Genomic DNA, 24,196 nt, shown 5'->3' on the forward strand with positions numbered 1-24,196 from the left:
GACCCATTTCTCTATACTTGCTTCCTGAGAAATCTCATCCATTAATCTGGCCTCAAATACACTTGGTTCAAATCTTTTCCCTTGGTTTCAGTGTGTTGGAATGACTTCCCATTGCTTATGCATCATATGGTAGAGTAAAAACCAAATTCTTAGCTCAGTATTCAAGAATCCTCCAATGAGGTGCTCTTCCCACATGACAAGACTCAATCTCCATCCCACACCCACATGTCATCTTTACTCAGCTGCACCAAACTTTGGCTATTCTCAGAACACACTGCACACTTTCTCTCCTCTGGTTTTGATCTCATTGTCCATCTGGGTATGTCTTTCCCTTTCCCCCTCTTTCATTATGCAAATGAAGTCTCAGTCAAACACCATTCATCCTGTAAAGGACCCCTGGTTAGAATGAACAGTCCTCCTTCTGCATTCCTGTGGCATTTCCAAGTGGACCTCTAGTGTGGTACTTGTTTTGTGACACCTCACATTCCATTTATCATTGCTATTTTTTGCCCATCTCAAAAGAAGCAGTCAAAATGTTTGAGCACCAAAGTAGGCAACCAAAATCACCAAAGGAGGCAACGAAAAGCATCTATAGAAAGATATTAACCAAGATGCATCTTCATATTTATAAGTATCTTAAGCTAAAATTCTACATCATTCATATAAGAGATTGCTGGTTATCTACTTACAGTTTGTTATCCCCAGACCCCTCATTCTATCCTCTGTTCAGTAATGCTGTGACTAGGGGCCCAAAATACAATATTTCCCAGACTTTTTTTGCCAACTGGCTTCCAGTTAGATTCTGCTAATAGGACACACCATTAGGAACTCACATGGCAGGGAGATGGGAGAAGCCAGTGTTTGTTCTCTCTACACCACTCTCCTTCCTTTGTAGAGAAGCATTCCTGGGGCTGTGTCCATTCCAAGTAAGGTTGCCAGATTTAGCAAATAAAAATAAAAGACACCCACCTAATTTGAATTTAAGATAAGCAGTGCGGAATTCCCTGGTGGTCCAGTGGTTAAGACTCTGCACTTTCACTGCCGAGTGCCCTGGTCAGGGAACTAAAATCCCACAAGTTGTGAGGCGCAACCAAAAATAATAATAAGAAGAAGAAGAAGAAAAAGAAGAAGAAAAGCAATGAATGCTTTTTTATTATAGGTGTATCCTGTACAATATTTGGAACATACTCATACTAAAAAGTTATTCATTGTTCACTTGAAATTCACAATTATCTAGGTGTCCTGTATTTTACCTGTCAACTCTAATGACAAGGTTTCAGCTTTTTAATTATCTTCCTTTACCTTAGTTTCTGGCTTGATACTGTCTATTTCTGAGTCTTTGAGGACTGATTCTGCTGCATGAAGTAGGTTTCCCATTTTGGTTTCCCTCATTGACAGCCTATGATTCAGCTTTCTCCAGTGTACAACTTTGATTTCTTAGTTTATTCTCTAGAAAAACTGGAAAGGAGAATGTCAGCGAGTGACAGTGGAAGTATCTGAGAAGTAGCTATGCGGACCTGGCACTCTGATCCTTCATCCTGAAACTGGCTCAAGTGTCCTCGCATGAAGCCGGGCAAGTCTCATGGGACCTATATTAGGGTGACCATATAGCCTAGTTATTCCAGGACTGTCCTGTTTACACGTATTTTCTGGTATACTCATTATTGGCACCCCCTCCACTTTCAAAACGGTCCAGGATGATAAATGATGTGGGCACCCCAGGCATGAGCCATGCTTGCTGGACACTGACCTGCAGCCTCCCCTCCTCTTACTCTGCTGTCCTCACACTTCTCAACTCCACTTATGGAACTGCTTCCAGTTCCCTGGATACAATGTGCTATTTCACCCTTCTTTTTGATGACTTCTGTGCTTCCTTAAGGTTCTGTTACCTTATTTATAACAATATGCATGCCATGTATCTGTCTCCCTCGTTAGACTACTAGTTCCTTGAAAATGGAGACTGTTTTGATTGCATCCATATCACCAGTGTCTTGCATTAAATCCAGATATAGTATGTGCTCAATACAAGCTTGATGAATAAAGCGTATCAAAATTATATATGTACATAAACGAAGACAGAAAGAAAATAGACAAAAGTAAATTCCTAGTCACATTAGATTTTTAAATGTTTCAGATGATTTTAAATTTTTTAATATTGTTTTTATAATAAAATACTTTTTTAAATAGCAAGATTGTAATGTAGAGTATTTTTTAAATATATATTTTTTAAATGGTTCAACCCTCAGTTACTTCTTAAAGGGTGAATCTCAGTTATTCTGTTCACAGCAAATAGTGCTTGCCATTTCATGTGTACCCAATAAATATTGAATGAATAATCACAAATTTATTGTGAGTTAGAAGAGAAATGAGAGGCTGTAAAGAATGGAGACCTTAAAATAATTTTAAAAAGAATTTGCATACCTATGCAAACCTATGATTTGGATCACTGTCATGAAAAGGAGCCAGTTCGGTTCATGGTGGTCAGGTTGCATGGCCCAGTTCTTTGGGGTCCCCTTGCCACTGGCTGGGCAGACAGAGGATACTGAGAGCTTCACATGTAGCTGGGGCCAAAGATATCTGCGTCATCTGTCCTTATATAAATGCCTGTTTTCACCAAGGCAAATGAGTGAATGCCCCTTCCAAGTTCCAGACATAGCCCTCAGACGGTCCCTCTGTTCATTTTAATTGTATTGTATTGTATCCTTGTTCATTTTAATCTTATTTGGGAGAAGGGGGATAACAACGTTGGGGTGCTGGAGAAGGGGTTCAGCACACAGTGCTTTATTCTGCCAAGGGAATACAGTACTCTGATGGTAATCACCTAATTGTTCCTTGTCTGGAAAAGGTTAAGAGTTGCAGGGGTTTTTTTTCTTAACATCTTTATTGGAGTATAATTGCTTTACAATGGTGTGTTAGTTTCTGCTTTATAACGAAGTGAATCAGTTATACATATACATATATCCCCATATTCCCTCCCTCTTGTGTCTCCCTCCCACCCTCCCTACCCCACCCCTCTAGGTGATCACAAAGCACCGAGCTGATCTCCCTGTGCTATGCGGCTGCTTCCCACTAGCTATCTATTTTACATTTGGTAGTGTATATATGTCCATGCCACTCTCTCACTTCGTCCCAGCTTACCCTTCCCCCTCCCTGTGTCCTCAAGTCCATTCTCATCTGCGTCTTTATTCCTGTCCTGCCCCTAGGTTCTCCAGAACGAAGAGTTGCAGGTAATTTTTTTCTCCCAGTTTTATTGATATATAACTGACATACAGTACTGTACAAGTTTAAGGTGTGCAGCATAATGGTTTGACTTACATATGTCATGAAATGATTATCATGATAAGTAAGAATTGCAGGTATTTTTAAATGTTAGCTAATATACAAAACTTGTGAGAGGAGAGGAAGAAAATTCACATCAGTCATGTGCCAGGTTCTGTGCTATGTGTTTTCACATTTATTATATGTAATATAATAAGCTATCACAACATCCCTGTTTTTGTCACCATTCAGCACTTAGTAAGTGCCAGAGGCTAGATTTGAACTCAGATCCAGTGGTCTACCCATATGCTCCACATTTGGTGATGTGCATGAAAGTGCTGGTTCTGTCCTGGGAAAAAAACGGCACTTGGAAAAGCTTCGTGGATTGGAATACCATTTTTCACAGCACCAAAGAATCTCCATTAGGTTAATGAGCACCTGTTGTTCTCATTACATGTTCGAGAACAGAGTATATTTCTGACAACTGAGGGTAGAGATGCTTGAGGTCTAGAATTTTTACTTGCAACAAAAATGGAAAATTAAAAATTAAGCCTGGGGGCTTCCCTGGTGGCGCAGTGGTTGAGAATCTGCCTGCCAATGCAGGGGACACGGGTTCGAGCCCTAGTCTGGGAAGATCCCACATGCCGCGGAGCAACTAGGCCCGTGAGCCACAACTACTGAGCCTGTGCGTCTGGAGCCTGTGCTCCGCAACAAAAGAGGCCACGACAGTGAGAGGCCCGCGCACCGCGATGAAGAGTGGCCCCCCGCTCGCCACAACTAGAGAAAGCCCTCACACAGAAACGAAGACCCAACACACCCAAAAATAAATAAATTAATTAAAAAAAAAAATTAAGCCTGGTTTTACTGGTATATACATGGATGTTTTCAATTTGTGACTCAGTGAGCTGTATACATTTATGATTTTTGCATTTTTCTCTATGTATGTTATACTTCCATTTTCCAAAAGTTCATTTTTAAAAAGACCAAACAAAAAGTTATTATAGGAAAAACAGGGATGTTCCAAGTCTGCATAAACTAAGCAAGTCACACAACGACCTCCCCATTCTTTCTTCTTTAGTTATAAAAAATAAAGTTAATTGAATAAGTTGCCACTTTCTTCCAAGAGATGAGTTTCTATATCTTTACTTGGTCAGTACATGGTTGAGTTTCTAAGTAAGGGCTTTTTGCCTCCCATCTCCAAGGTAAGAAGTTTTAAAAAAATGTTTCTTTCATTCCTGCATTTTAAAACAAATTTCCTATGATACCACAGAGCTTGCCAGTAACTCTCTCACAATCCTGCCTTTATTTGCATAATCTCGGAATGATTCACAGAAAACAAACACCTTGCCTTCCCTCAGGTTTGGCCAGGACAAATGAATCCACAAATGTTGTAAGACACTAGAAAAGGATGTTGAAACATTTGTAGAATTTTTCAGGAAAATTAACATTGAGAAAGAAATTACTCCCTTTTACAGAAGAGTCATATTTTCATTTGGATATAATATTCATCCAGAATTTAACCCCTCATCTGGTTGACTATCCTGAAAACAAGGTATAACTGGTCAAATGGGAAACAGAGTGAAGGCATATATATGTATGATTATCCTCATTATAGGCAAAACAAATTAAAGTATTACCCCAGTATAGACAGTGGATCTCATAAATACTGTATCAAGTTTAAAATGAAATAAGTGTCAAACCTTTTCTTTTAAAATTCAATTTATTGAAAGTCCAGAGATGGATGGAGAAGAGCCCACATGGTAGTGCACAGTCCCTAAATTCATCTTGGGAAATATGGTCTTACCACATGTGTAAGCTGAATTATTCTCTACATTACTGCAGACTGCAGCCTAGTTTGATTAGCTTATTTCAATTATATTCTTTTTTTCTACGTGTTATTTTGAACATTTTCAAACCTACAGGAGAGTTTAAAAATAGTACAGTGAACACCCAAAACCCCTCACATAAACTACCAATTGCTGACTTTTGCCATATTTCTGGTGTGTGTGTGTGTGTGTGTGCACTGAACCAATTGAAATTAACTTGCTGGTATCACCCCTAAGTACTTTAACATATATCTCTTTAGAGCAAGGACATCCTCTTACGTAACTACAATATCATCACTGCACTCAAGAAATTTAGCACTGGACTTCCCTGGTGGCGCAGTGGTTAAGAATCCGCCTTCCAATGCAGGGGACATGGGTTCGATCCCTGGTCTGGGAAGCTCCCACATGCCGTGGAGCAACTAAGCCTGTGTGCCTCAACTACTGAGCCCGAGCGCCACAACTACTGAAGCCCGCGTGTTCTAGGGCCGGCATGCCGCAACTACTGAGCCCATATGCTGCAACTACTGAAGCCCGTGCGCCTAGAGCCTGTGCTCCACAACAAGAGAAGCCACTGCAATGAGAAGCCCGCGCACCGCAAAGAAGAGTAGCCCCCGCTCGCCGCAACTAGAGAAAGCCTGCACGCAGCAACGAAGACCCAATGCAGCCAAAATAAATTTTTAAAAATTTAAAAAAAGAAGAAATTTAGCATTGATAAATAACATCATCTAATATACAGTTCATATACATAATAATATATGAATAATCATCATCATCAAATGTCCCCAATTATAGTAATAACCAATTTTTTTGAACAAAGGATCTAATCACGTATCTTAAATGTATCTTAATTTAGATCATTCTTCTTCTGTTCTTTTTTTTTCTTCTGCCTTTCATGGCATGGACATATTTTAGAGTTCAGGTCTGTTGTCTTGTAGCATGTCCTACAATCAAGATTTGTCTAATGGTTTTCTCACGATAGTTAAACGTGTTTATAGGAAAAAAACCCCATTACATGTGCATACTTGTATCCTGTTGTTTTTCCATATACATCCTATGTTTTCCCATTTCTGAGACTCTGCTTACACAGACCATCTCTTTAATAAATACCCTTCCCCTACCCTATCTCTAGAAGGCCTGGTTTGAGGTTGAAACTTCTCTAGGGTGATCTCCCTGATGCCCTCCATCCTGAAGTAATCTTTGAATTTCTAGAATATGTTAGCTTTTTTTTCTTATAGCATTTACATTTTTTAAAACTTTGTATTATTATTTTTGTTCACATATCTTTAAACTTCTCCCCAATGAAAGCCACCTAAGGGAAGGTCTAATTTATCTTTGTGTCCTCCCTGGAATCTAGCACATGGTAGTTCACACAGTAGGCAATCAATATATACATTTGCTGAATAAATGGATGGATGAATAAATGAATGAGAACGCTATCTCTGGTTTCTGAGATATAGGAAGTTGGTTAAGAATTTAATAGTTTTTTAAAGGTTTACATAATTTCTTCATAAGTGTACTTTCTACACCCAGAATAGTCTACTTAATTTAAAAAATAAAATTTTAGTTTTAATAAAAATAAAACATGTATATTTTATGCCTTAGCATATATAGCTCTTTTAAAACTCAACTTGCTGGGACTTCCCTGGTGGTCCAGTGGCTGGGACTCTGTGCTCCCAATGCAGGGGGCCGGGGTTCAATCCCTGGTCAGGGAACTAGATCCCACATGCTGCAACTAAGAGTTCGCAAACCGCAACTAAAGATCCTGCATGTCCCAACGAGGATCCCGTGTGCCACGGCTAAGACCCGGAGCAGCCAAATAAATAAATAAATAAATAAATAAATAAATAAAAATATATATATATATATATATTTTTTTTAAGTTTAAAAAAAATTAAAATCAACTTGCTAAGCATTGAGGGAAGCCTTTCAGTCTGGAGAGTTTATTCTTTAGCTTTGAATATAGTCTTATATTGTTTCTTTGATAATTTCCTCTTTGCATATTTTCTGTTCTTTCTGGAATAAAGTCCTATAAGTCAGACTTTGAAACTTCTGGATTTTCTTCTAACCTATTATTGATCTTTTTACATTTTGGAAACCATGTTTTTAATTTTTAAGAGTTCTGTTTTTGTTTTTTGAGTGGCTTTTTAAATAGCATCCATTTCTTGTTTTACGGATGCAATATCTTTGCAAATCTCTATGGAATATTAATTAGAACTTACTGAACATTTTCTTCTGTTCCCTGCATTACCTCTGTTAAAGCTTTCTTAAAACCTTCTTATTTTTATCTTGGTCTTTCATTATATTAGAGGCATGTTATGTATTAAATACGAAAACCTCTGTGCACTGAAAGCTGACTGGGAACTCCATTTACATGAGTGAGGTTTGCCAACTGCCAGGCTGGCTATAGGTTAATTAAATGTTGAGTTAGGCATTATGAGGTGGAAACTCCCAACTGTCAAAACATGAAGGTCTCTTCTCTGACATCATACAATTTCTTTAGAAAAGATTTTTTCTTTTTGGCCCAGGGTGTAACATCTCACTCTGAATTGTCACCCAGCAGAGGTGTGTGTGTGTGTGTGTGTGTGTGTGTGTGTGTGTGTGTGTTTTCTGTTCCTTATTCAGACTTTCAGTTAACCCTCTGTTTTTAGTTGCTCATTTTGCCCCTTCCCTCTGTATCCTGTGTATCAGTACTCCAAGCCTCAGCTTTATCCTGCTGCATTAGTTACCATTCATCTTCTATCTATATTCCACGTTCCAGAATTTTGTTGAAATCTCTCACCCTCTGATGGACTCTCCTGCTCTAGATATGAGTTTATATGTTCTTTTTATTCCTTTACCATCATTTTGGTGGAGTCTTGATAAGGAGAGGAGATAAATATATGTATTCATTTGCCACCTTTAATTAGACTGCTTAATTTTAAAAGTGTTTGTGTTACAAACTTCCCCCTCCTGTAAATTTGGTCTTGTGAATGGTGTAAATTTTCTATCTAGAAGATTAAAGAAGTGATTCTCTATATGATTATGGGAGAGGTTCAGATAACTTTGGATGGTTTAAAGTTTCCTATTGAGTAATCTGGAAAGTACTAAAGATACTGCTCAGGGCAGTGTGAGGTAAACTCTCTCTTCATGGCTTCAGAAGTCTGGTTACTTATTTACAACTGGGATAAGATAAATAGTCAAATAACTAGAGAATTTCTACAAACCATTCATAAAGTTAAGTTTTTATCCCACTACCAAACCATGTTCCCGTGCATATCCAAACCTTTGATTACCCTAGACTTCCAACATCTGGAAGAGAACAAGCTGCAGTATCACACAGGCAGGCCCCTCCTAAGTCCTACTCACTCACAAAGAATTTCCCCTTTGAGCTTCTATGACACTGGCTGGTTACTCACATCGCAGATTCCTCAGGATTGGTTGGGACTGCAAATGAAACACTGTTTGCCCATAATCAAGTTGATAAGCTACAACATAAATGCACGCAAGTTCCTATTCTTAGATTATAACATGAAGCATTTGCTCTCTTCTTTCCTCTTAACATTTTCATGCAAGACCTGGAGAGGAAACACTGGCTCCAGCCAAAAGAAAAGGTCTTCAAAGAAAAAAAAAAAAAAAAGCCTAAAATGGGCCTATTGAATTCTAAAAACCCCAAAGCCAAGCAAGCCCGAATTCTTCTTCTGGGACTTGATGCTGCTGGGAAGTCTACTCTCCTTTACAAATTAAAGCTTGCTAAGGATATTGTGACCAACCCAACAGTAGGTTTCAACGTGGAGATGATTGAGCTGGAAAAGGGTGTTCCACTTACGGTCTGGGATGTTGGAGGACAGGAAAAAATGAGAACTGTGTGGGGCCTCTACTGTGAGAACACCGATGGGCTGGTATATGTTGTGGACAGTACAGATACACAGCGACTGGAAGACTCCAGGCGAGAGTTTGAGCAGATTTTGAAGAATGAGCACATTAAAAATGTGCCTGTTATCCTGTTAGCCAACAAACAAGACGTGCCTGGTGCTCTGAGTGCCGAGGACATCACCAGAATGTTCAAAGTGAAGCAACTCTGCAGTGACCGGAACTGGTACGTGCAGCCCTGCTGTGCTGTCACCGGGGATGGGCTGATGGAGGAGTTCCGGAAGTTAACTGGATTTGTGGAAAGCCACATGAAATCAAGAGGAGACATATTAGCATTCTTCAAGCAGAACTGAGGGCCGAGTGGGGAAAGAGATGCTGATGAAGTTGAAAGGGTAATTTTTTCTCCAGGCCAAGTGAGAAAAGCAAGTTGCCGAGTTGGCAAACTTTTCCTGAAATGTTATTTCACCTAAATTCCATTAAACAACTCAGAATAATATCTAGAAAATATTATTTGGGGTCAGGCACTTTAGCAAACTATGTAGTAATGATAATTGAGAATGAAAATTTTACAATTTTGTGCATGTTGGATGATTCAGAATAATCATATTTGAGACCGAATAAATTCTTGCCTTATTATTTTTATATGACTACTAGAACAAAGTTTAAGTAATAGAGTCAGAATTCTTCTGCTAATAGAGTCAGAATTCTTTCAGACTGTTTCCAGCTGTTACAGGTATTGAATTTCCACCATGCTCCTCTGTAATAGCTGGGTGGTGTAAAAAAACGAACTTTAAATTATGAAGAGGAAAATGTTTGATGTTAATATTTTGTAAATCCCTATCACCTAAATTAAGGGTTTTTGTTTTTGTTTTTGTTTTTTTCTGCATTCCTGCTAGCTTTTTGAAATCTATTGCTAGGAACTTCTTACAATGAGTCAAATAATGAACTCTATGCTGTTAATTGCCCAGAGGCTGTGTTCTCCTATAGGGAGCAGAAGTTTGTATCTTAAAGCTCTGGGATCAGGGTAGCACCCTAGATATTAGGGCAAGGTCTGGGCTTATCGCTCAGCTGGACGCTGCAATCCCAAGACCGGCTTCAGTAAAATTCAATATAACAGTTATTACTTGGGAACATATGTACAGCTCACTGTACTGATCAAACAGGAACCAGAGCCAGACTTTGCTCTCAGACACCTGGCAATTCACAGGGGAAACAACACAAAGCCAGTAGCTAGAACAGGGGAATAAGTACTAAGTGCTATAACAGGAGAAACTCTTTCTGACCTGGAGAAATAAGAAGTGCTTCGTGCAGGAGGTGGTGTTTAAGAGAGTCCCCAACTCCTGGGGACCCCACTGAAGATGCAGGTTAGTCAGTGGAAGTTCCCATCACCAGGAGACTCTCCAGAGACACTGTGGGGGGAGGCGAGGAGGGGAGAAGGAACTGGAGATTGAATTGCAATTCCCCTGAGAGGCTCAGAATGCCCAGGGGGGCCCTGGTACTAACAGAAGACACTCTTTCCTCCTAGCCCACCTCCAACAAGGCTCATCTGGGCTAGAAGCAGGCCCCAAAACCCCACTACACACCCTGGGACTCCAAATCTTAAGGTCACAGAGAAAAATAAAGGTATAGTAAAGCATGGTTGCCAGCCCCTGGATTCCTCCACAGTTTTCTTCTCTCACCTTAGCCATGATTTGTTGTTCAGCAATAAATCCTTCTGTGCTACATGCTAGGGATTCAAATAATAAAGTAGGCATATAGTTAATTATAGTTTCCATTGGTTGAATACCGTGTGTGCCAGGAATTGTGTTAAATGCTTTCATACATCTTTTCATTTAATGTTCACAACTGCCCTGAGATAAATAGGCATAATTATCTCAATTTTACAGATGAGAGTACTGAGACTAAACAAAGTTAAACAACAGTAACAACCGCAGAAAACTATTTGGTATTTTAAGTGAGGAGTGGCAGAGCCAAGATTCAAACTCAGGTGTCTGACTTCAAGTCCTGTGCTGTTAATTGCCATGATATTGTTTTATAAATAAGGTATGGCCTCTGTCTTCAATGAGCTCAATTAAGAATAAATTCAAGCTAAATATTACTCAGCCATAAAAAAGAATAAAATAATGCCATTTGCAGCAACATGGATGGACCTGGAGGTGATCATACTAAGTGAAGTAAGTCAGACATAGTCAAATATCATATGATATCACTTATATGTGGAATCTAAAAGAAAAAAAATGACACAAATGAACTTATATACAAAACAGAAATAGACCCACAGACATAGAAAACACACTTACGGTTACCAAAAGGGAAAGGGGGTGGGGGAGGGATAAATTAGGAGTTTGGGATTAACATACATACACTATTATATAGAAAACAGATAACCAACAGGGACCTACTGTATAGCACAGGGAACTATACTCAGTATTTTGTAATAACCTAAAAGGGAAAAGAATCTGAAAAAAAAAAGATATGGGTGGTGATGGTGGGATGAATTGGGAGATTGGGATTGACATATATACACTAACATGTATAAAATAGATAATTAATAAGAACCTGCTGTATTAAAAAACCATCAAAATAAAACAAAAAATATATATATAACTGAATCACTTTGCTGTACACCTGAAACTAACACAACATTGTAAAACAGCTATACTTCAATAAAAATAAATTTTAAAAAATTAAAAAAAAATAAATCCAAGCTAAATTAAAAATAGAACTACCATATGGTCCTGCAATCCCACTTCTGGGTGTAGCTCCAAAGGAAATGAAATCACTACCTTGAAGAGATATCTGCACTCCCATGTTCATTACAACGTTATTCACAATAGCCAAGACATGGAAACAATGTAAGTGTCCACTGATGAATGAATGGATAGAGAAAATGTGGTATATATATATACAGTGGAATATTATTCAGCCACGAAAAGAAAGAAATCCTGACATTTGTGATAACATGGATGAACCTGGAGTTTGGCATTATGCTAAGTGAAACAAGTCAGACAGAGAAAGACAAGTACTGTATGATCTTACTTATATGTGGAATCTAAAAAAGCTAAACTCATAGAAACAGAAAGTAGATTGGTGGTTGCCAAGGCGGGGTGGTGGTGGTGGTGTGATGGGGGAGGTTGGTAAAAGGGTACAAACTTTCAATTATAAGATGAATAAGTTCTGAGAATCTAATGTACATCATGGTGACTATAGTTAATAATAATGTATTATATACTTGAAATTTGCCAAGAGAGTAAACCTTAAACGTTCTACCACCACCAAAAAAAAAAAAAAAAAAGTAACTATGTGAGGTGATGGAGAATGTGTTAATTAACTTGATTGTGGGAACACTTTCACAGTGTATATGATATCAAATCATCACGCTGTGTACTTTAATATATTATTATATACATATTAGAAAATATATTACAATTTTATTTGTTAATTATACTTCAATAAAGCTGGGGGGAAAAGAATAAATTTAGGCCAACATATACTGCTTTTATAGTAAGAAATTTCTTTGAAAAACAAGCTAGGCAGAATGAATTAAGTGCAGTAACAGATATAATAAGAAACATGCTGAAAGACTGTGGCAAAAAGAGTTTCTGATTTCAGGAAGATCTCAGGGGAGTGGCAATGTTAAATGCTTCATAGTAGAGTTTTTCCTAAATTTCATGAGATTATTAAAACTGCAAATATGCATCTTTTTTAAAAAATGCATCGTCCCTTAACATTTTCCCTATTTGATTTTTAAAAAACCTTCCTAGGACCTTGAAGGCATTATGTTAAGTGAAGTAAATCAGACAGAGAAAGATAAATACTGTATGATCTCATATGTGAAACTTAGAAAAGCAAAAAACAAAAGCTAAACGCATAAAAAAGAGATCAGACTTGTGGTTACCAAAGGCAGAGAATGAGGCGAGGGGGCATTGCGGAAAGGTAGTCAAGAGGTACAAATGTTAAGAGGGTCCTAAAAGTTTGCATCACAAGAATTTGTTTCTTTTTCCTTTTCTTCTTCCTTTTCTGTCTATTGTATCTATATGAGATGATAGATGTTAGCTGAGCCATTGTGGTAATCATTCACACAATATATGTAAATCAAACTATCATGCTGTGTGCCTTAAATTTACACAGTGATGTATGCCAATTATTTCTCAGTAAAACTGGCGGGGGAGTAAAAAAACAACCTTCTTAATAATCTTAAAATTAGGGGTCACTAGCTTATGTCTGTAGAAAATGTCAGAATAGAAAATGTATCCTGGTGTTCCTGACTATTTTGGTAGTCTGAATTAAGTCAAGCCCTTTGTGGCCCAGTCTTAGCATAATGTAAAATTCAGAGAAAACAGTCGCAAAAAATAATGAAAAGCAATTAAAATCTTCACTTCAGAAAACTGGGTGTGTGTGGTGGGTGTGGTGAGCAGATATATCCTTAATGTAGAGCAAAACTTACAAAGTAGCTTTTTCCTATCTGTCATTTCAACATCTCTCCCCCATAAGCAGCTGTTCCTCAAAATCTCTACTAATATTCTCCAACAAACTTAAACACTCTCATGCTTTATCCCATTTCTTCCCTGGGATCCAATCTATCTTTCCTCAGTCATTTGCTTTCTTTTCAATGTAAATTTTACCAATCTTTCCTTTCTTAGGCATTTCCTTTCTGCTCTCCCAACATGCTCCTCTACACCCTCTGACACACACACACACACACAGACACACACACACATACACAGAGTACACTCTTCATTCTGCTCTACCTAATTAAGGCCAGATTTAAAGGAAGGGAAAAAGGTTAGATGGACAACACCAAAATATTCCTTAGCAGGTGAGAGGAAAGAGGCTGTGAATATGCATGCCTTGATATTTATTATTGTCATACATTTTATTCTCTGTTATCTATGTGTAGCACGGCAAAACATTTATCAATGTAGCATGCTGCCATGGATCTGTAGCAACCAAAATCACACTTCTGAAATGTTCCTTGGTTAAAGATGTAGAGACTGAAAGGTAAATACCAGTTAAATATTTCTATCTGATTTTCTAAGTATTCCCAGGTGAAAAAAAATGCCTGCAGGGCCTAAGAATAAAGAATGGCAAATAAACAAAGCGGCAGGCAGCAGTGACTGATACATGTTAAAATTAATTTGTCATTTTAAAAAGCTGAACATTGTTATGTTCTGATGATGAACAAATTGGGTTCTGCCAAACCAAGGAAGACTGGGAATTTCAGATGGAGTGTCCTGAAGTGCTTGTCCCTCGTAGGTGGCACCAAGGGACAATCTGCAGAGGCATCAGTGTGTTGAGTATGTGGAGGAACAACCCAGGAAACATCACCTGTCAGGCTTCTGTAAGCCCTGCTTACAGGCTGGCCTGCTCTTATTTGCAGGAGCTCTCTCTCCAGAGAGAGAGACAGACAGACAGACAGAGACTAAGCAGCAGAAAGACAGAAGCCAGAGAGACCTCTCCTTTGGCAGGACTAATAGTATTTTAACGTATTATGGGATATAGTGTCCACCAGATTTTTAGCATAGTGTTAACTAGCAGTAGATTAGATTAGCACATTTTACCTCGAAAATACCACACAAATATAAAAGTTTGGATGATAACCATATGGGTAGTATTTTCACAAACATCATCTCATTCTGTTCTCATGAAATCTTATGGGGAAGCATAACAAATATTATCAACACTATTTTAAAGAAATGAGGAACTGATTAAGCACTTACTGAACCTAGTCCTCCAATTTCCAAGATCTTTTTTAAAAACCTCATGTATTATCATACAATGAATTTAACAATTTAAAAAGTTTTTACCGTTAAATTTCTCTGACCTATTGCATCTGGTCCTCACTTTCAATTTAGTATATTTCCATTGTCTCTTCCTATTTTGCCACGACCTAGAGATTTTTGAAGCGTCCAGTCCAGATAGTTTAAAGACTGTCCCACAATCTGGATTTGTCTGATTGTTTCTTCCTGATTAAATTCGAGTTAAACATTTTCGGCAAGTCTATTCCTTAGGTGTTGTTACAGTTCCCACTAAACCCATTAGGAGGCACATAGGGTCACACTGTCCCAATATTGATGACACTCCATTTGATCACTTCCTTTACGATCGTGCCCACTAGATTTCCCCGTGGTAAAAATATAACTTTCCCCTCTGTTCTAAGTAAGTAATTTGATATGGTGAGTAAGATATTTTGAGATCATATGAACATTCTGGTCCCCCAAAGCCTTTCTCTTAATGGTTTTTTATCATACATTGATGATCCTTTCCTGAGTTATTACACTGGGAACTGCAAAATGGTGATTTGCTAAACCTGTTTTTCCTTGTACATTTATGAGCCGGCATTCACTTGTAAAAAAGAGCTTACTGTTTTTTTTTAATCCCTCTTCTCCACAAGCAAGCAATCAATCTCCCCCTCCCCTTTCGCTCTCATTATAGACTCATAGATACTTTTTAAACAGTAGATTGCATTTTGCATTTTAATCCACACAGATACTTTTTTCTTTATAAATTTATTTATTTAATTTATTTACTTTTGGCTGCATTGGGTCTTCATTACTGTGCGCAGGCTTTTCTCTAGTTGGGGCGAGCGGGTGCTACTCTTAGTTGTGGCGCGCGGGCTTCTCATTGTGGTGGCTTCTCTTGTTGTGGAGCAACAAGGCTCTAGGCACGCAGGCTCAGTAGTTGTGGCACGCGGGCTCAGTAGTTGTAGCTCGTGGGCTCTAGAGCGCAGGCTCAGCAGTTGTGGCGCACAGGCTTAGTTGCTCCGCGGCATGTGGGATCTTCCTGGACCAGGGCTCGAACCCGTGTCCCCTACACTGGGTGGGGGATTCTTAACCACTGTGCCACCAGGGAAGCCCTAGACTCATAGATACTTTTTGAATTCAAACTTTTATAATCCAGTGCTACTTAAACCGAGGTCCACAGATCAGCAGCAGCAACATCACCTGCAAGCTGCTTAGAAATGTAAATTCTCAAACCCAACCCCAGACCTATTTGTCAGAATATTTGGGGTGGGTGGGGTGGAGGTGTATGAAGTTAAGTTCCTGGAATTTGTGTTGTCACTGACACTGTTATGATCCATTTCTGTCCCAATTCTTTCTAATGCTCAAATTGTCCCAAATTTGCCCAGGAGAAGCTCTTTTAAGCCAGCTTCTGTATTCTGTTGACATGTCCTTATTTGTCTTTGAGTAATTCCTTGTTTGGGAGGACACTGAGTCATCCTGTACTTTCCCTACACAGCTGCCTCAGACCTGGAATTCACCATTTCTCCCAGGAGTCCTGGTGCCTTTCACTGGGGAATGGTATTTAGAAACTGAATAACGGTGTTAGCTGTGCTCACTGTTACTGGGGTGTCACTGCTTATAGGCCCATTCAATAGAAAAAGCAAGGGAATATATATATATATACACACATACAACATACTACATATATCTTTAAAAGCAAGGAAATACCTATATATTTTTATATATATATTTAAAAATAATATTGATACCTCCAGATTGAATCAACACCATAGGATTTTTCCTTATCTTCCCCATTTTTATTTGTATCCCTCTTCTCCTACAAAGAACTCTGGTTCTAAAAAGCATCAGTATAGTTACTCATTTGCCTTATGCTACAACACAACAAAATACTTCCAGAATCACTATACCAAACTGCCATCTCTGAGAAACCCACTCAGGAAAGTTCAAGACTTCTTTTTAGTTCTTTCTGTTTTTATTCAGCACTGTGTTCAAAAGTTACTTTAATTAATTTTTTCTGTGCCTATGTTATAAATATGATATTGATTTTGGTTGATTTTTGCTATTTGTACTCAATTTTAAGGTTTGACTCTTCTTTATCTTTTGAGTTAATACTAATTTTAATTTTCAAATTCATAGAATATTTACATGCCTCAGAAGGGAAAACTGTATGAAAAGGTATATTCAGAGAAGTCTGGCTCACATCCTAGCCTTTCCCACCTGTGCCTAACCTGTAACTATTTTCATTAGTTTCCGATTTATCCTTCTTTTGTTTTCTCATTGCAAAACTAATCAAATACATATAATTACATTCTCATTTTCTCCTATTTCTTATACAAAATGCCACATTTTATATACAGAGAAGAAATAATTTTAAAATAGAGATTTTCTACCAACTCGTTATTACATTAAAGAAGAGGAGGGACTTCCCTGGTAGTCCAGCGGTTAAGACTCCACACTTCCAATGCAGAGAATGCAGGTTTGATCCCTGGTCAGGGAACTAAGATCCCATCTGCCACACAGTGCAGCCAAAAAATAAATAAATAAATAATAAATTTTTGAAAAAAAGAAGAGGAAAGCCTCCTTAGTACAACAAACTGATTCTCATAATTCCCTCCTCAAGTTATACATAAGTGGCATTGTACTTCTAAATCAGGTTGGATTTTCTTTCACTTTAAAGCATTTTTTAAGGCATCTGTCCACTCTAGTTCAATGTACCTACTATTAATGGGAAACATGAGAGACTGGTGACAGCGAGATGCAATCCTCTGTTTACCATGGGATAACCTCCATTATATACATAGTTACATTTCTGTTATTGTTTTAAAGTAAAATATACATTTTACATTTATGCTAAAATTTATTCCTGTGTAAAAAAATACACTACCCTGAATTTGTAAAAATAAAGCATATATATATATATATATATATATATATATATATATATATATATACACACACACACATAAATATATATGTATATATATTTACATAGAAAATATAAAAACACACCAAAATGTTTGGGTGGTTACATTATAGATGGCTATAATTCCTTATAGTTCTTAGTACTTTCCGAATTTTATATAGTGAGCGTGTGTTACTTTTATATCCAGGGGATAAAACATTATTTTCAAAAGAGCTGTTTAATCTTCAGAGTCTATATAAAACATGAGTGGACAATGCATGGCCCTAGAACTGTCATTTCAAATGCATTGATCTAAAGTAATAAGAAATCCTTTTAATGACCAGAAATATTGCAATGTACAGACACATGGGGGCATTGTAACCAAGTTTTTATAATTTAAGAAAAAAACCCAGAAACCAAAAACCAAAACAGCTAACATTAGTGCGCACTCACTGTCGGCCAGGTTCTGTTCTAAGCATTTATATGTATTATCTCATTTCATCCTTATATTAACTCTACGGGATAGTACCATTATTATCCTCACTTAAGAGATCTGAGACTCAAAGCCACACAGCCACCTAACATTGTGAACGCATTTACAGTGGTCTTTTGTATATAATCAAGCTCCTACTGCCAGTTGTTTGGAGAGAATTCTATAGTGTACCTCTGTGTAATTCTCTTCTAAGGCCCACTTCACATTCTCAAATGATCTCTCCATTGCTGCACTCAGAGTCTAAGAACAGCTAGAGAGCAGACAATGAATATTTAAACATTTTTAGTTTTTCATCAGAAATAAAAAGTTTGGAAAATAGGAAAATACAACTCTCTGTTAGCATTTTGCTACATTTTCTTCCAGTCTTTATTTTTCTTCAGTGTGTATATATTCAATAGATCTTTTTTGATAATTTGGTAATTTGTTTTGTCATCTATCATCACATCCATATATTATATAGCTTTACCATATTATTATATATCTTTCAGAACCACCATTTCAGTGTTATATCATTTTCAATGAAGTAGGTAAACCATAGCTTATTTAATCATTTCTCTACTATTGGTTTTTTAGGTTGCAGCCAATTTTTCATGTAAATAATTCAGCAACAAACATCTTCATGCGTATATTTCCCCTCCCTCATATTTATTCCCCTATTCTGCAACTATTGCCTGAATACTTAATAAATACCAGGCACTGTATTAGGTTCTGGGTTTAGGATTTTTTTCCCCTAGGATAGTATTTCAAGGTTGCAAAGTCTTATGCCTCAATACATACTGTCAAATTGCTTTCTAAAAGGTCAAAATCAGGTTATTCTAAATGGATTCTTTAAAAATAAGGAATAAAAGAGATGTAAAAACTTTTAGCTATTAGATGACTGATGACTACAGCCTTATGTGTTGAAGAATCAACATGAGTAGTTTGAGTAGTTAAATTTATAAATTTCAAATCACTTATGACAGGAAAAAATTAATGCCAAAATTTGTAGTAGTTTTTGCTAACTATGACTCAAAATCCAGACATAATAAAAGAGAATATTGATAAATTCGACTACATAAAAATGAATGTTGTAGCAAACATCATAAACAAAGTCAAAATACAATTATCACACTGTGTGTTAATATTTGCAATATATATCATACAAAAATATCTTATGTCCCTAAAAGAATACTCATCAAGAGAAAAAGAACCAAAACTCTGTAGAAAAATGTACAAAAGACACACACACTGTTAACAATAAATAATATTCAAATCATCCTTAAACAAATGAAAAAAAATCTCCAGCTTCACTATTAGAGAAATGCAAATTAACAGTACATTTAGATACCACTTGTCACCTATCATGTTTGCAAAAATCTAAAAGTTTGATATCATATTCTGTAATTCTGTTGGTTGAAACTGTGGAAAAATGAATAATCTCTTCCAGTGCTGTTGGAAAAAGAAATATGACTTCTGTAGAGAATCTTGCATTATCCAACAAAGCTACATTTGCACTTACCTTCTTTTGAAACTTTTTATTAAACTTCTCCTTATGTTACATCTTTCAAATTAGACATTTCCTTTTAAATATGGCAGACAGTTGATCAAAACAGTTAATCTCATCCAGTTGGGTGCACTTACCTTTTACTCTAGCAATCTCACTTGTAGAAATCTTTCCCTGAAGACAATCACAGATCTGAAACAACATATGTAGAAGGTTATTGATTGTGGCACTATTTGTAATAACAAAATACTGGAAATAACCTGAACGTTCTTCCATTGGAGACTGGTTAAAAAAGAAAAAGGTATACTCCCAGAGTGAAATACTACTCAGCCAAACAAAAGAATGAAAAAGGGGGCATGCCAAAGGGAAACTAAAAGGGCTAAGAGGCAATGACACTCCAGTAGCAACTAGTGCACCTAGAGCCCAGATCTTGGTTTCTAAACATGATACCTCACTGAAAGGAACCAGAGCTCCTCGGAGAAATGGCAGTTCAGATCTGGGGCATGTAAAGTACAAGTGAGCCTGAAATATCTTATGCCAGGAAGTAAGAAAGAACTCAAAGGCTGATGGAGATAGGTCAAAAGTAGTGGCTTAAAGGGACTCCCACTGGCCAAATCTAAGACAATCTGGGCATCAAAAAAGAATACAGATGACAACACATCGAATAAATAAAAATAAAAACTCTAAGTCCAAGGTGGTATATAAAAAAAATTTAAGAAGTTGAAAAGAAAAGAAAAGGTGTGGGGTCAGGGGGAGGCTCTCTTACAGAGAAAAATATCAAGGACATGATTGAATTGGAAAGCCACTATTTTACAACTGCAAAGTAATAACTAACCTTGAGTACAACACTCAATTTATTTGTATAATAAGATCACAAGATGATTTCCCAAAATATCTTCTGGCTTTATCTATGATCTAGGATTAAGAGACTCTGAAATGGAAAACCTTGATCAGATAAAGGCTTAGGAAAAGCTATGGGATCCCTACGTTAGCATGTTTTTTTCCTTTCTCCCCAAAGCTGAAAATCACCGTTTACAAGTACAATCCTCAGCTTCCTGACCTTGAATTCTTTTCATCTTTTGTCATGTGGCTACAAGGTGTATTGGAACTACCCATTAAAAGAGGCTTCATCAGTAACAAAATCGAAAGACAAATGTCAAATTGTGAGTTTGATATATACTTGCATATACATTTGATGTACATATATGCAATATACATCATAAAGTCTCATGTCCCTAATATAAATATTATGTTGTTTATATATTGTTATTTATGTATTGTTAAAACTGTAAAGGAAAAAGATTCTGTTTAGCCTGCTGAGCCAGATAAAGCGTCCCATCTCCAGTCAAAAGCATAAATCTTCCGAGGAAAGTAAAACCTCCCAACATCTACTTGATTTTTAAGAGACCAGGTTGGAGGGTAGAAGTCTACAATGATGTTGCTGCAATTCGGGGTAGGGCCTCTGCAGGTCACACATCCATTTCTTTCTGCCATATCTGGTCAGACCAGTGTACACCTGTTGACCTGTTTATGGTACTCCCTTTCACTCTTAAAAGTGTCTAAGTTTGGCACGTATTTGGTTACCCTACTTCAAGGAGACTCCTGATGCTCCTCAGGGAAGAGTTCATTTGGCTGATGTTGAAGGGTAAATGTCAAGTTAGAGAGAGAAGCAAGGAAAGGCTCCGCAATGTGATAGGCAGAATAATGGCCCCCCCACAGACACCCTTGTGCTAGTCCCCGGAACTGTGAATGTGCTACTTTACATGTCAAGAAGGAAAACATGATTAAAGTAAGTATGCTGAGATGGGGAGATCATCCAGGATTATCCAGGTGAGCCTAAACTAATTACAAGGATCCTTACAATCAGAGGAACTTTCCCCGCTGAGTTCACAGTTAGAGGATGTGACTATGGAAGAATGCTCATAGATGCAACATTGCTGGCTTTGAAGATGAAATAAGGGGACCACAACGCAAGGAATGTGGGCAGCCTCTAGTGCCTAGAAAAAGCAAGGAAACAGATTCTCCTTTAGAGCCTCTGCAAAGGAATACAGACCTGCCTACAGAACTGTAAGGTAATAAATTTATGTTTTTTCAGCCATTAATTATGTGGTAATTTGTTACAGCAGAAATAGGAAACTAATACATGGAATTGACAGCATTTCTAGTGAACCTTGAGGGATCCAACAAGCCATTCATTCACTTAACAAATGTGTAGTCCTTATATCTGCCTGACCCAACGCTGAATAAGATGGACTTCTCAAGGGGTTTACAGCTCTGGAGGAAGACAATCACTGAAACATGTAATTAAGATTGTTATGAGGGTTCTAAAAGGGTTAGTAGGGGGTGGCATGAGGTATTTAGTGAGCACAGGGGAGTAAACCAGGATATGCAAACATGGGCGGAGAGCATCCCAGTTTGAAGGTATGGCATGGGTGAAGATTCAGGCAGGGGTTTGAAAGCATATGGATTAAGGCAGTAAATAGCCAGTAGTATAGTTTGGCTGGACCATAAAATAGATGGAAAAGTGTAATGGAAGTGCAATTTGGGGCCTAGTGGTAAAGGGCCTAGAATGCCAGGCTAAGAGTTTGGACTTTATCCTTCAAGCAATGGGAAGATATTTTTAAATAAAAGTTTTAAAGCAGGGAAGGGGGTCAGATTTATATTTTATAGAGATATCTCTGGTATAAGCTCCACTAGAACAGAGACCAAATTTGGTTTTGCTCACTGCCACAGGCACTTGTATCAATCAGAACAGGCTAAGTTATGCTGTGGTAACCAACAGCACCAGAAGTTTCAGTGCCTTAAAAGAAGTTTATCTCTTTCCCATGCTACATGTTCATTACGGTCAACGTGGGCCTCCGCTCATCTTAACCATTCAGGGATGCAGGCTGATGAAGCTACCACCATTTCAAACGTTGCCTGCTTCTGGGCAAGAGGGAAAAGAGTTCTGGAGCGCCTCGAAACAGCAATTAAATGCTGTGTCTGATAGCTAGTGGGAAGCAGCTGCATAGCACAGGGAGATCAGCTCGGTGCTTTGTGACCACCTAGAGGGGTGGGATAGGGAGGGTGGGAGGGAGGGAGACGCAAGAGGGAAGAGATATGGGAACATATGTATATGTATAACTGATTCACTTTGTTATAAAGCAGAAACTAACACACCATTGTAAAGCAATTATACTCCAATAAAGATGTTATAAAAAAAAAAAAATGCTGTGTCTGAGAGTGACAGGGGTCACATCCACTCACACCTCATGGATCAGGACCAGGAAGTATAATCCCACTATGAGCTGAGGAGGGGTAAAATTGGCAGTGTTTGGTGATGATTAATTTTTATTCATGATTAATATTTACTAATTGAACAAATGAACCAATTCGAGAGAGTAAGAGATCATCTGATGAAGTCTTACCTAGTAGAAATAGAGAGCAGCGAAGGAACAGGAGACGGGAGTCAGTGAGTAATCAGATGTGCAGGGTGTGAAAGAGCAGTATGACTAGAGATTTTCAGTCTGGATCAGCGTAGGAAGGGTAATGCCAATTAAAAAAGAGAGAGAGAGAGATGAGAAGGTGCGCATTTGGATTTGTGCCTACGTGTGTAATTGGTAGAGTGCAGCTGAGACGCCTACATTTTGACCTCACCCTCTGCTGGGTAAGATCAGCAATCGGGGCTTTAGGCCCTTCGCTCAGGATACTCTGTCCTTTGTATCGAGGCGGTGGGGCGCCAGCTAGAAAGCAAAATCGGTCCCTGCTCTGGAGTGGATGGATAGACCCACCATAGGTAAAGAGCATGTAAGGAGCTTTGCACGCAACCTCTCAAAACATTCCATGAGTAAGCGACGATTATGTTCCTTTTACAGTGAAGAGAATTATTAGACTATCTATAATCCAAATCTGCTGTGTTATCCTGTACAAGTTACTTCACCTCTCCGTGCCTTTAGCCCTTCAATTTTAAAATACTACTTACACCGAGAGTGGTGAGGGCTCGAGGCTGGCGGAAGGACCAGAGAGTAGGAAGAAGGCCAAAGCAACCAAAAACACCGCGCGCACACAACGAACACAGCGCCCGGCCGCCCCCCTCACACCCGGAGGGAACCACGACCCAAACGCGTGGCGGGGACTAAGCCCGGCCCTTGGCCCGCGCAGTGAGATGGCGTCACGGCACTTTTCCGCCCCCCAGCTGGAGCCGCCCGGGAGCCGAGGAAAAGCTAGACCCCGCCCCTGGCCGGCGCGACGCACTGACGTCACACTATTCTCCGCCTCCGCTGCCGCTGGTGGTTCCCCGCGGGGGTTCTTGCCTACGAAGACTTCCAAAGGCAGTTTGCAAGAGGAGCAGGCGGTGGTGTTCGTTTGGAGTCAGTGTGACAGCAGTTTGTAGTAATCGATGGCTTTGGCCTCCTGGAAGGGACATATCTGGACCAAGGGGCATCTTGTCTGACGATTGCACTGAGTCGGCACGCAGTAGTGATTGGGTAGTTCCTCAGAGCAACGTAGGTGCTGCCTCTCTGGAGAGAAGAACGAGACCTTTAATCCAAACTTCTTTAAGTAGTTATATACAAGTGTTTCCTCTTCTCATTTCCCATTCACTCTTCAACTCATTTCATCTGTTAAAGATTAGTTATTTTTTAAAAGGTGAAAGCCCACAAA

The 24,196-nt window shown here is 38.4% G+C and overlaps 1 protein-coding gene and 1 long non-coding RNA gene across 2 annotated transcripts in view; one reads left to right on the forward strand and one right to left on the reverse strand.

The window, feature by feature from the left end:
- LOC137766806 (uncharacterized) overlaps positions 1-23,670 on the reverse strand; it is a 46,363-nt gene extending 22,693 nt beyond the window's left edge. Inside the window, exons 1-2 of the long non-coding RNA XR_011074371.1 lie at positions 23,517-23,670; positions 19,693-19,747 (exon numbers count right to left, since the gene is read on the reverse strand). This is a non-coding gene — a long non-coding RNA (uncharacterized lncRNA). The remainder of the gene's footprint in view (positions 1-19,692; positions 19,748-23,516) is intronic.
- On the forward strand, positions 8,708-9,377 carry ARL14 (ARF like GTPase 14). Its single transcript, XM_068547386.1, has one exon. It carries the CDS (start codon positions 8,708-8,710, stop codon positions 9,284-9,286), a length of 579 nt encoding a protein of 192 aa, XP_068403487.1. The 3' UTR covers positions 9,287-9,377.
- Positions 23,671-24,196: the final 526 nt, after the last annotated feature.

Source organism: Eschrichtius robustus, chromosome 6 (assembly GCF_028021215.1).
Source record: "Eschrichtius robustus isolate mEscRob2 chromosome 6, mEscRob2.pri, whole genome shotgun sequence".
Classification (NCBI taxonomy): Eukaryota; Metazoa; Chordata; class Mammalia; order Artiodactyla; family Eschrichtiidae; genus Eschrichtius; species Eschrichtius robustus.

Coding starts and splice junctions, on each gene's coding strand:
- ARL14 (XM_068547386.1), top strand. CDS start 8,708: ATGGGCCTATTGAATTCTAAAAACCCCAAAGCCAAGCAAGCCCGAATT.